Source organism: Agelaius phoeniceus, chromosome 1 (genome assembly GCF_051311805.1).
Source record: "Agelaius phoeniceus isolate bAgePho1 chromosome 1, bAgePho1.hap1, whole genome shotgun sequence".
NCBI classification, from domain to species: Eukaryota; Metazoa; Chordata; class Aves; order Passeriformes; family Icteridae; genus Agelaius; species Agelaius phoeniceus.
In genome coordinates, this window is record NC_135265.1 from 59,949,834 (window position 1) to 59,962,005 (window position 12,172).

The 12,172-nt window shown below is 39.7% G+C and overlaps 1 protein-coding gene across 1 annotated transcript; it reads right to left on the bottom strand.

The window, feature by feature from the left end:
• Positions 1-3,682: 3,682 nt before the first annotated feature.
• LOC129127915 (putative 2-ketogluconate reductase) lies at positions 3,683-12,039 on the bottom strand. Its single transcript, XM_054644852.2, has 5 exons — positions 8,885-12,039; positions 7,268-7,439; positions 5,079-5,257; positions 4,790-4,886; positions 3,683-3,970 (listed from the first exon to the last, which is right to left on the bottom strand). Exons 1-5 carry the CDS (start codon positions 9,264-9,266, stop codon positions 3,814-3,816), a joined length of 987 nt encoding a protein of 328 aa, XP_054500827.1. The 5' UTR covers positions 9,267-12,039; the 3' UTR covers positions 3,683-3,813.
• Between the last annotated feature and the right edge of the window lie 133 nt (positions 12,040-12,172).

A 12,172-nucleotide genomic window follows, 5' to 3' on the forward strand; every position in this document is an offset into this window, starting at 1 on the left:
GAGGAGAGGCGGTGCCAGGGCACGGGACGGGTACCTCAATCCCTCGGAGAGAGGGCAAGGGGAGCTCACGAGTGATTGTGTGGTTTTATAGGAGTGTTTCTGTGCTGTTCGTGATTTCAATACAGTCGGGATTTTACGTTAATGTCCTGCACGCTGTGTTTTCCATACTGTCTTTGAAAACCGGACGTGGTCTGGCCTTTCTGCTGATCATTACACACTGTGCATATGAATTAACATAAGATGATGAGTCGTCTCTGACCAACCGACACCAGTGACAGCTCTCACTGTACAAATGAAGGTCTTTTCCAACCTATATGATTCTAGGAATACCCTAAAAATCTCTCTTTGAGACCTAAGCAGCTTGGGCAGGCTCAGGTGCTTGGACACCTGAGATGTTAGCTCAGCTACAGGCAGTCCTGTGCCAGCTTCAGCTGAGAATATGTGAGAATTTTTCTTACAAGGTTACTTGGTCTGTATCATAGAATCACAGAATGGTTTTGGTTGGAATGGACCTTAAAGCCCATCTATTTCCAAACCTCCTACCACAGGCAGGGACACCTTTCACTAGACCACATTGCTCGGAGCCCCATCCAACCTGGTCTTGAACATTGATAAGGGATGGGGCATCTACAACTTCTCTGCTCAACCTGTTCTGTTGCCTCATTATCCTCAAAGAGGACAATTTCTTCCTAATCTTCTCCGTTCTACTACCTAACCTAAACCTTCTCTCCTTCAATTGAAGGCCATTCCCCTTGTTCTGTCACTACTTGTGAAGAGTCCCTCTTCAGCTCTCTTGCAGTCCCCCTTTAGTTACTGTAAGGTTGCTATAGGGTCTCCTCTGAGCCTTCCTTTCTCCAGGCTGAACAACACCAATCCTCCCATTTTGTCTTCATAGTAGAGGTTCTCCAACCCTGTGATAACTTAGTGGCCTTCTCTGGACCCACTTCAATAGGTTCACATCTTTTTTGTGCTGAGGACCCCAGGGCTGGATGCAACATTCCAGGTGGGATCCCACAAGACCAGAATAGAGGGGAAGAACCACCTCCTTTGATCTCCATATCCAGTGATGGGCACTGGGAAGTACAGCTTCAGTTCTCAGTTCACAGAAGCTGTGCTGAAGTGATTCCCTTGGCTGTGCAGGTGGTTCTAATCCACTGGGGAGGATGCCTGGTTTCTGGGGTCACAGCAGCTCAGGAGCCAGGACATACCACTGCTAAGGGCATCCAGGAATCTTTCTGCTTCCACACTACGGAATAACCAGCCATAGGGGCTGCTGTGTCTCTCATGACTACTGTAGCGCTTTTCAAAATAATGGATTCTGTCAAATACACTTTGATATGTTGAACATGAAGACAGTCAAGTTTAACACCAATCCTCTATAAAATTGCTAATAAAAAATAAAATATAATAACAATATCAATTGCACTAAACCATAAACTGTTCTTGTTATCCTGGTGATGAATTTTGAGTATCAGTTGCTTACATTAATTTCAAGTTCAAACAGTTAAACTTTGAAGCAGAAATGAATTAACTAGTAACATGGAGTTATAGAACATTAACTGTATTCTTAGTTAAGTTTGCTTGCATTTTCTTCCTTTAAAAAAATACATAAAATGATTACACATTACTTCTTTCACATAAAAAGTTTCTGAACTGCATTAATGGTAAGATTGTAATGAGTAAGCTTTTAACTTACTGCTCACCTGAGATCAAAGGACCCTTGTAAAGTCCCTCTCAAAGACACAAGTCTGAGGAAGGAGGCCTACCACATTTTAGTCTTGAAGGTAAAGAAAAGCCTTTGGGAGGGCAACACAGTAGTGTTTACCTTTGTATATCAAATCCACAAATTTGAATGAACAAAATGAAGGAGGAATTAGACAGAGGAGCCAAAAAAATAACAGTCAAAGGAATGTTACTCCAAGCAAAAATCCAGGACATACGTATCAAATATCAAGAAAATGCGTGTGTTATGTGGTTATATGTGGAGAGAATCGGATGTTCTCAAAGCTGTTTCATGCAACTTGAACATCCAATTTTCAAGCTATAGGTCAGGAGCTGATACAGCTCTACAGAAATTATATCTGTTTAGCATCATATGTGAAAAGAAGTTGTCAATTGTCAAGTGCACTATCATGTTCTAAGTATATTTAGTTTGTAGACTACCTTACAGACCTCCATGTAGTGTGTTAAGCTGAATTTCACTGTGTGTACATCGTTGCTGTTTGCCAGTTTTCTCTTACAGAAAGAGATCTGATATACCAGCACTGCACAGAGCACTGAAATGAGTGAGGTCTGTGGGTATGTGAAGGGAAGTATTGCATAGTCTGTGGACTTCATCCCCATCATTAAATATTGCTGTTGGTATCCATGTAATCCTGCAGGGTGAGCTGATGCCTGCAGTGTTAACAAGGTGCTTGCATAATAGTTATTTCTAAGCTTTAGGCTTTGAAGTATTGAGTTACCATAAAAGACTTTTGTACAATGCAATGCATACATCTCTCAGGTGGGTTGTACAGAATAGCTTAAGCATGAAGCTGGATAAAGACATACATTTCCTATGTCTACATTAAGTTTTATAAAGCAGTATTTTATTACAGGCAAAAAAAGCTGAGGCAGGAAATCTTCAGGCAAGGTCAAACCAAGTAATGCATTTGTTTTCAGTGGTTATAAACTGTCATAAAGTGTTATTTGGTATCAGCCTGTCTAGCTGCTGTAGGTAAGGCCCGCTTTTCCAACAGAACTCTGTATCAGCACTTTATTCCAGATCACGTACTTTTTGCACATCAAAATATTTCAAAAAACCTGAATCAATGGAGTGAACTATAATGGATCATCTCTTCCCTCATGTGGCCACTGCATTTTTGCATCCACTTTCAGTAACCATGAAATTGAAGGTATTGTGTGTAAATCAACTCATCACTCCAGTGACTGACAGGAAGATGTGTCTTCCCTTCTAAAGCACCCCCTGGCAGGGAGCACTTCTGAAACTAATTAGCCCAGATTCTTGAAATATCTGCAGATGTAGGAGTAAAACTCCAAGCAAATGCCAAGCATGTACAATTGTTTAAGTAGATATGAAGTACTGTATCTGATTTTGTTTGCTTCTTCACTTGAGAAAAGTTTGCATGTGCACAAGCCTTGTGTGTTTTCTGCAGCTTTAGGATATTGTTCTAAGAAAAGGCATTTTTTTCCTCTTTTCTCTTTTATTGTACATAACCTTGTTTTTCAGCTCTGTAATTTATTGCTTAGCCTTTTATTTTTTAATAAATTTAACTTATTTTTTCAAGGTTATACATGTAACAATGAAATGTATACTGGGCACCTGTTCCTCAGAGAGCAGGGAGGCCCCTGGGGCAGTCTTGAAATTCTTGACAGCCAATTTGCTGTGCCTGAAAAGCTGCAATGTCTTGATTCCTTGAGCTGCAAAAGTGATGGGACAAAGTGTATTTTGGCCAGCACACCTGCAAGACAAAGGCTGTGTAATGCTTAAGGCTTCAGGCAAAATCCCGGTTGCACTTAATGGCAATTTTGCTACAAATTTTATGGATAAATAATACTATTCATAAAGGCATCCTAAATAACAAAAGGCATAGCACTGCCACTCTGGGTGTTTATTTGCCTTTTGGACTTAGTATTAGACAAGAGAAACTATATAAACACAACTGACACGATGGCAAACTGCTTCCTTCCAAGCTTTAGTGTGGTGTATGAACATTTGTATTTAACAAGATCTTTAGAGCTGATGTGAAGGGGAAAGATAAGAATAAAAAGACAAAGAGAAGAATAAAAAGATATGCAATATCCTTTCACATATCAGCTAGGGAGCACTTCACTGGGTAGGGGGAGACCATTCAGGGCTGCTAGTATGTTTTCAACTGCTTCCTCTGTTATCATGTAGGTGGCCTTGTCTGTTTTAATGCCGAGGTGAGGTGTTATAATGACGTTCTTTAATTTTAACAATGCATGATCTCTGGAAGGAAAGAAAAAAAGAGTTAACTATTGTTGTTCATCTAAATAAAGAGGAGTCTTACTTTAGCTTTTGCACAGTATTTAAATTTAATTTGATACAACTCTACAAGTCCCACTTAGCCCCAGAGAACCTTAGCACCTATATTGAAGTAATTTTGAACTGCAATAGGACAAGCAAAGACTTCATAAGTAGCTCTTCTCTCCAGAAACACACTTCTGCCATGAGGCAGTAATTTGAAATATGTCAGAAGAGAGGATTTAAGCCCTCCTGAACACATTTACCTTACACAATAGTCTGAGCTGTAGTTATTTGCACACAGACACAACAAGACCAAACTCCTCAAAACCCAAAATGCAGCCAGCACAGTTTACTCCAAAAGGCACCATCCTGGTAGAGCAGTCTTTTTAGAGAAGCTAAGCAGTCTCTAGGCCCAAGAGGTTTGCAGTACTTCAGCCTTGTATTGTGGAAAGAAGCCTGTGGAGAAGGACACCTCCTGCCTATGCAGCAGGTCGTAGGCCTCAAGCAGCTTCCACCCATTAAAACTGGCAAGCTGCACTTTCTAAAGCAATTTGCAAGTGAAGCGCTGCTGTAGCTTTAGGGGGTGATTCTAAGGACTGGGTTTAAATGCTTTCTCTGCTCCTGCTGTTTCCTGGCTCCCAGGCTTCCCTTTGGTCTGGGCTGCATCCCGTTCCCATTCATGGCATTTATATCCCAACTCATGCCAGAGGCAAGGGGGCCAGCTTCCTGCTTGCTGCAGGGATGCCTCTGGCCTCAGCAGGGTTCCCCCATCGTTCCCGAGGAATAAGCAGAGATGGCAACCTGGGCAGTGGCTCTGGGGAGGTGACATCCAAAGCCGCGGCCCTGATAACACCGGTCTGCAGAGCTGCCACCAGCGCCTCTTGGTCAACTACTGCACCTGGGGTGGAATGAGAGTGTCCCTGAGTGCACCTGGCAGGCAAAGAGCAGAGAGCAAAGAGAGAAGGGAAGGGGAGAGGGACGAATTTCCTGATCACCCTTGCCACATGCCCCAGCTGTGCTGGATGCAGCACGGTGCTGTGGGACACAGCAGGACTACGCTGTGAGGCCAGACAATGGATCTGGATGGTACCTCGGCTGATGTTAATGAGGGTAGCTGTGGGTTTCATCAGCTCCAGCTCTCTTTTCCCAATCAGCTTGTGTGTCTGAGGTGTCAGGCTCACCACCAGCATCACAAAATCCGCCTGCTGGAGTAAACTGTCTATCTTTTTGCAGTAAGTGGCACCGACAGCTTGCTCCTCTTGCACTTTCCTAGCGGGGAAAAAAGCATTTCAGTCAAGGAAACATTTTCTTCAATGATATCACCAGAATACAAAAAAAAGGATCTGATTATCACATCCATATAGCAAACAGGTGGCAAACAAAGGTGAATTTACCCTCAGCTCAGTCTTTAGATCCTTCTGGAGAGCTTCAAGCCCTACAGCACAGGATAGATTGCATGCCTGCCTGTCAGCCGCTTCAGTGCAGGATTCCAAGGGCTTCTTATGAAGTCTGCAAATGAACTAAGGCTGAGCACTGAAGCAGATGGCAGCTCACAGTCCATTCTCCAGGATCCCCTGTGTATCTCAAAGGATGCAATCACTGCTCAAACCAGAGGAGTGGTATTCACCAGAACTCACCCATGCATGCTCTGGGCATGGCAGTGGTCCTCATCCTGTTGGCACTCCCAGTAAGCCTGTCATTTTTTTATGAGTGAAATCAGCAAGGCAGCTCTTTGCCAGGCTCCTGGCCGCCCCAGGACATTCACAGAGTAAAATGTTCAGCAGAAAAAGTCAGCAGAGTAAAGAGATTTTTAGTTTTAACTTTTCACAGTGCAGAAGAATACTTGCCATTTCTTACATTCTTTGTAAATATAGCTGTCTGAACTTTGGGAAATGAAGAAGCAATGATAGGAGATCATGTGTACAATCACCTGCTTCTGGTTGCAAGAGAAGAGCTTTAAGTTATCTCCTCCCTAATCTAGAAATAAAGAGATCACACTAAGAAAACAACTTCAATTTAACTTTGACCCATGTCTCTCCTAACAACTGCACTTCACTGTTTTGTTTTTTTTTTTTTTTTCAGGCCAATGACCAGAAAGTAAGAGGGAAAAGAACAGAATGGAACTGCAGCCAGTTTTGCAGCATGCAGAGGGCACCTTGATTCAGCACACAAGCTGGAAGTGTAAATATACTTTAAATATACTTTAGGCTTTTAATTTCTGTTGCACTGTGTATTGATAATTCATCACAGCACTCTTACATAAATATTATTTTAAAGACTGAAGAATATTAAACAGAGGGAGTTGAGGATGATATACATTAAAAAAAAAAGAATAGAGGGATTTGTGTCTTTTTTTTTTTTTTTTTTTTTTGTGGTTTGTGAAGAAATTCTGAAATATTTTAAGGAGTACTTTCTTTTAAATGTAAGTTTGCTTAGCTGTTTTTCTGAAGAAACAGGAATGCCAAGCATGGCTAAAAATTCCTGGCCTCATTCACCCTTGTGATTTGCCTACAGCTAGCTAAAGCAGTGACCCTCCTCCAGCAGTCTGCCTATGGTGAAAATCCCTGAAAGCCACATCCTACCACTGCAGCTTCTGCCTCCAGTCACAGAGGAGTAAAGTTCTCTCAGGGTAGGCCACAGTTTATAGCAGTAAATAATTGTTCTATTCATTATCTGCACCTTGCCGGATTGCAATGGCCTTGAGTGGCTCATGGGGGTCTTGCTCACTTCAAATTGAAGAGCCCCTGTGCTGAATGTCTAACAAGGTTCAGATTTCCAGATACACAAGCTAGGAGGGACTAGAAATAAAGGGTGAAATCGAGTTAAATACTTCCTAAAATTCCTACTGGCTTGAGAAAAAACCAAGATTTTCTTAAGAACAGCTCTCAGTCATATTTTGCCAAGTATATGCTTCCTAGTTTCCAGGCACTGTTTCCAAAATATCCCTTCTGAACTTCAAAATATGGGGAAAAAATGAACAACAAATAGAGTTATGTTGTCATTATAGTACAATGTGATAAGAATAAAAAAGCATAAGTTTGATTTCCATTTTTCTGCAGGAAACTTTGAAATTTCTAATATAAAACCTAAATTAAGTTTCCAAGTGTTTAATCACTGAGTAACTCTTTACAGGACTGATTTCAGACAACCATTCTTTTTTTTTTAATCTTGGCCCTATTCCCTCATTTCTTGCTATATTTCTGTCATAACTCCTTGAAAAAAAAATACTGACTATATGGAAGAGTTTGTGCTGCAATTAGAGTCAAGACATATCTTTACCTCCGTGTCCTGTTGTGGTACAAAACGTTCATTTCAAATGCTTTGGCTCTCACAGCAATCTTATACCCAATGCGGCCCATGCCAATGATCCCCAGAGTAGCTCCAGCAACTTTAACTCCCAGAATATCAGCTTCACAGTAGTCCATACTTGGAGAAATTGAAATGTTATGGACTGCAAGAAAAACACATAAATATGGGAAATGAATGGGGTCCAACAGGGAGGAACAAGGTAAAAGAGCCTGGACTTGTTGTGCTACTATAGCATACTTGCAATGGTTACAAATGTGATTTTTAATGTAATGTCCTAGGTAACACCCTAATGTATCATCATCGCTGCTACATTTATAGATGATAATCCAATTTATTCTCACCATATTACAAAAAGCCTTTTGATATAATCCCTCCAAAAATTTTATTACTGCCTTAAACTCATGAAAATATTGCCCTGTTCCTCATCAACAATCAAAATAATTATTGCCAATAACAATGCAGAGTTTGAAGATATCACATGGAGAACACCATCAGATATTGGGTTTCCTCTTCTGCCACTCTCCTTGGAAAGAAAAGTGAGACTTCTTTAAAAATCACAACTTGGTAATTTCTGTAATTACCTGTTAAACCTGCACAATTCTGGATAGTTCTACAACACATAAAATACAGTTATGTACACAGTGTCAGCACTTCTTGCAAGGTGACAGCCTTTTGATATTTCAATCTTCTGATATTGCCAGCTTTTCTAAAACACAAGCAGAATATTGTGAAAGGATACAAAAAATTACTCAGGAAAAAGCTCAGTCTATCATAAAACTCAGAACTATCAGAAATGCCACCAGGGATAGTTTAAGTAAATGGGAACAAGAAATTAATCTTCCTTTTAAACTGTCTCCCCCTTTGTGAGGTAGAAACCAACTTAGAGGGATGCAAACCCCCTTTGAGTTTCTATGAATCCTGTAGTACAGATGGCAAATCAAAGTCAGGTAAATATAAAAGGATAAATGTGAAGGATTTTTTTCCTGAAGAAAGAGGCTTACTAACCAAGCCAAGGGTAGGTCTATTTGACAAAATAGCTAGAAAAAATTGTTGATGAGACGAGAAAGGATGCTATTAACAAAAACTGAAGTAGGCTGCCTCTATTATTACTCCCTAATGCCCCTTAAAAGCACAAATTCTGCACCAACACATTTCAGTCTCCAAGAATATGCCCATGCCTCTATCAGCCTTGTGGGTTCCTTCCAACTCAGGATCTCCCACAATTCTATATAATCTTCTTATACCCCATTGCTGCCTCCCATACTAAGTTCTTCTGCCAGGCTGTGAGTTCAGTGATATCTGATCTTTGGCATCCTGCACTTTTGGTCATAGCACTGTTATGCCATCATGTTTTATTTATATCTGCTTGAAATAAATGCTATGTATGCCTAATGTAATAATTTAAATATACCTATTATACATAAAATATATTAAAATACCGATTATTCTTATTGCCAAGCCAACATAGTTACATTTTCACATTTTATGTAAAACCGTGTGCACTACAGGTAACGCTAAGAAAAGTCAAATTAATGGCAGGCAAATCTTGTACTATTTTTAGAAGCCACAAAAGAATTGAGATGTTACCTTCCACGAGTCTTCTAGCAGATGCTAGCAGCAAAGCCATCCCAGTATCTGCTGTGCTGCTGGAAACAGCATGTGGAGCATTAGCCATCTTCACACCAAAGCTAGCTATAAGCTTCAGATCCAAGTGATCCATCCCCACCCCCGAATTCGCAATCACTTTTAAGTTTGGCAGGCTCTGGAGGAGCTCTTTGTCAATGACCGGTTTGTGCCACCACAAATAGATTGCTTGGACCTTTTTGCCTACATCCTTTCTGTTTTCAAGAAATTCCTTCATGGTGATGAGGTGGAAATGTTTCTTCAGGAATGGCACATGGCTATGCAATATCCCACGTATGCCACCAACTTCATTTACCAAAAGCCAAGGTAGTTCTCCTTCTTCCATGATCTGCACAAAGAAGAAAGACACAGAGTGTCAGAAGAAACACATATTATTTCCAGACATTTTAAAGAATAATCACTACCATGTCCCGTTTAATGACATTTATGTCAAGAGATCCTGTAAACCACAAAGGAAGATAAGAAAACCAAGACAAGCAAGCAGGTCTTTTAAATATGCTACCACTTATACTCACACACACAGGTGCCCACATACATACACAGAGCTATTCACATAATCAGTCTGAACAAGTTCTGTCCCCGTGATCTAAGATTCCATATTATGCTGCGGTGCCGGATTTCTTCTGCCCGACTAACTCCCAACACTGTCAGCAAGAGTGACCACACCCAGACAGCTGTCAGGGACAGGAAAACACTAAATCAAAACCATACACCAACTTATAAATGGGGGAGGTCCAGGGGAGGATACAATCTTTAGCCAATTGGGGGAAACTGGGGGTGGAACGCAAGGAGAGGAATACAATATTTAAACCGATAAGGAGATTACAGGGGAGGGGAACAACTTAAACAAACCAATGGGATTTTGAAGGATACAAAATTGATAGGGAAGTTTCTAGAGAAAGGGATGGGCTTGAGGCGCGACTAACATTCAGTGGGAGAAGGAACAGGGAACAAAAGGGCAGGTCTGTAGGGAGATGGACAACTAGAACAAAACAACAAAAAAACAACAACTAGGGCAAAACAAACTAGGACAAAAAAACAACACAGGGGGGAAAGGAACAATCCATTGGTAATAAAATAGGCTATAATAACACAAAATGCGGGAGGGGGGTTATAAAACTGACTACTAGGGCCAAATTACAATCAAAAATATGCACCACAACAGTATAACTGCTACTATGCTCAAAACACAACAGTTGTCATTAATTACTTAGTTTCAGATCCTCGGTTGTTTGCAGTATATAGTGCAATAAATCTCCTTTGCTACCCTGAAATCACAAAGTACCCTGTCAAGTAGTTTAGAAAAATGTTGTACCAAATTTACGTCATGAAAATAAATTGCACAGCTTCATCATGAACTTTGAGTTATCAGGTTAATTTTTAAATGCTTTTTGCAGCCACCTGTCCTGAAGAGACCCCAGTGACTGCAGAGACTTTCCTGAGCCTACTGTAAATTACCAAAATAACAAAATCATATATGCTTAGGCAAGTGTTTTCCAAGAAGGACATACACACTCTAAATTGTTTGGTTTGGTTTTTTGGTTTTTTTTTTTGTGTGTGGTTTTTTTTTGTTTGTTTTTTGGGTTTTTTTTGTTTTGTTTTGTTTTTTTTTTTGTTTTGTTTTGTTTTTTGGGTTTTTTTTTTTTTTTCTCAGAATCCCTGACCATCTGGTTTTGGTCCCAAGAGGGCCTGTGAATTGAGTTACTTTGGGTTTTTTTGACAGACTACACATAGCTACCTTTAATTTTCAATAGCAGTTTTGGGAAGAGCTGTGGGGAGTGTTCAAGAGCTGAAGATCTTGGAGTAGCAATCCTGTAGCAGTTCTGTTGCCTTGCTAGTATTATTTTACTATTTCCAATGGTATGTCTAACTCTTGGCCTGCCTACACTTCCTGTGCTAGAACTTCATTTTATCATCCCTTCAGGGAGCCTGACCATGTTGCAAAATAATGGAAAGTCTTCCTGACTTTATGAAGGTGACAACCATTTTATTGAATTTTCTGAATTTGTTGATTGCTAATAGGAAAGAATATAAGAAGAAGCCTGGCCCTGGACTGCAAGTCAGGACTGATCACTAATTTTGCTTTAGGTTATACCGTCACCAATGTGATTTCGATGATAATTCTACGTTTTTGTCATGGCCAGTCAAGATAAAAGCATCATTTGTATCTGCATGGAGGAACTAAATCTCTTGGAATTTACTTTGGTTTTCAAAGGATATCTTCATGAAAAATAAAGACACTTTTTCAGCAATTGGCTTTGCTTTAACATGTAAATGAAGCAGGGCTCTTCCTAAATTAGAAAACCTTAGGCCTATGATCACTTTAAAGAACATTTCTTCAGTGTTTTCATATAAAAATAGAATATTGGCATATTGGCTGAAAAGTGTTTCAGAATACAGTCAAATTTCTGCAGGGAATCAATGCCCGTTCGTCTTCAACAGATTGGAGAGTGTTACACAAATTGCCAGGTGCACTTGCTTATCATTATGTAGCAGCAAGAACTGGGAACAGAACATTGCTATTCACCGAAATAGACCGAAGAGACCAAAATGCATAACTGCTCAGTTAAAATCTTCAAACAAATCTATTTTATTACTTTCACTTTATTTTTTTTAATTGTGTGAAAAATGTGTATTTGTTCACAAATATTAAAATGGATATTTTATGTGTTATGTTAAAAAGTTATACTATATTAATCCTTTTCAGTAGTTTTAGGCTATAACATAGTATTAAAATAAAAACTATGTGATATAAGATACATGTTCTAACTAGCTCAAGAAATTCTTCGTACAGTGATAACAGCAGCAAGACACCTAAATCTCCAAGAGAAGAATTATTGCCTCCTTAGCTGAAAATACACTCTTTCTACTACCTCCTTCTTGTCTTTGAGATGCCAACAGGATTAAGGGGGGGAAAGTTAACAGTAACCAGAGAAATCCCTAGTTTGAAATGAATGTATGCATCATGTATGAGATATATGAATATGCAACAGGCTATTCCTTTTAAGGGTTTGTTAGCAAGCCCTACTTTCAAGAGGAAAGCATCCAAACATTCATAATTCTTTGCTTTTGTTGTCCTTTATTGTCCTAAATCTAATTGTCCAAATTCTTACTGCTCTAATTTGTATTACTATTTTTATAACCATTTTATTACTATTAAACTTTTAAAATTTTAAAACAAGTGACTGGCGTTTTTCACAAATTGTAAGTAACAGAACAGATCAAGTCTGA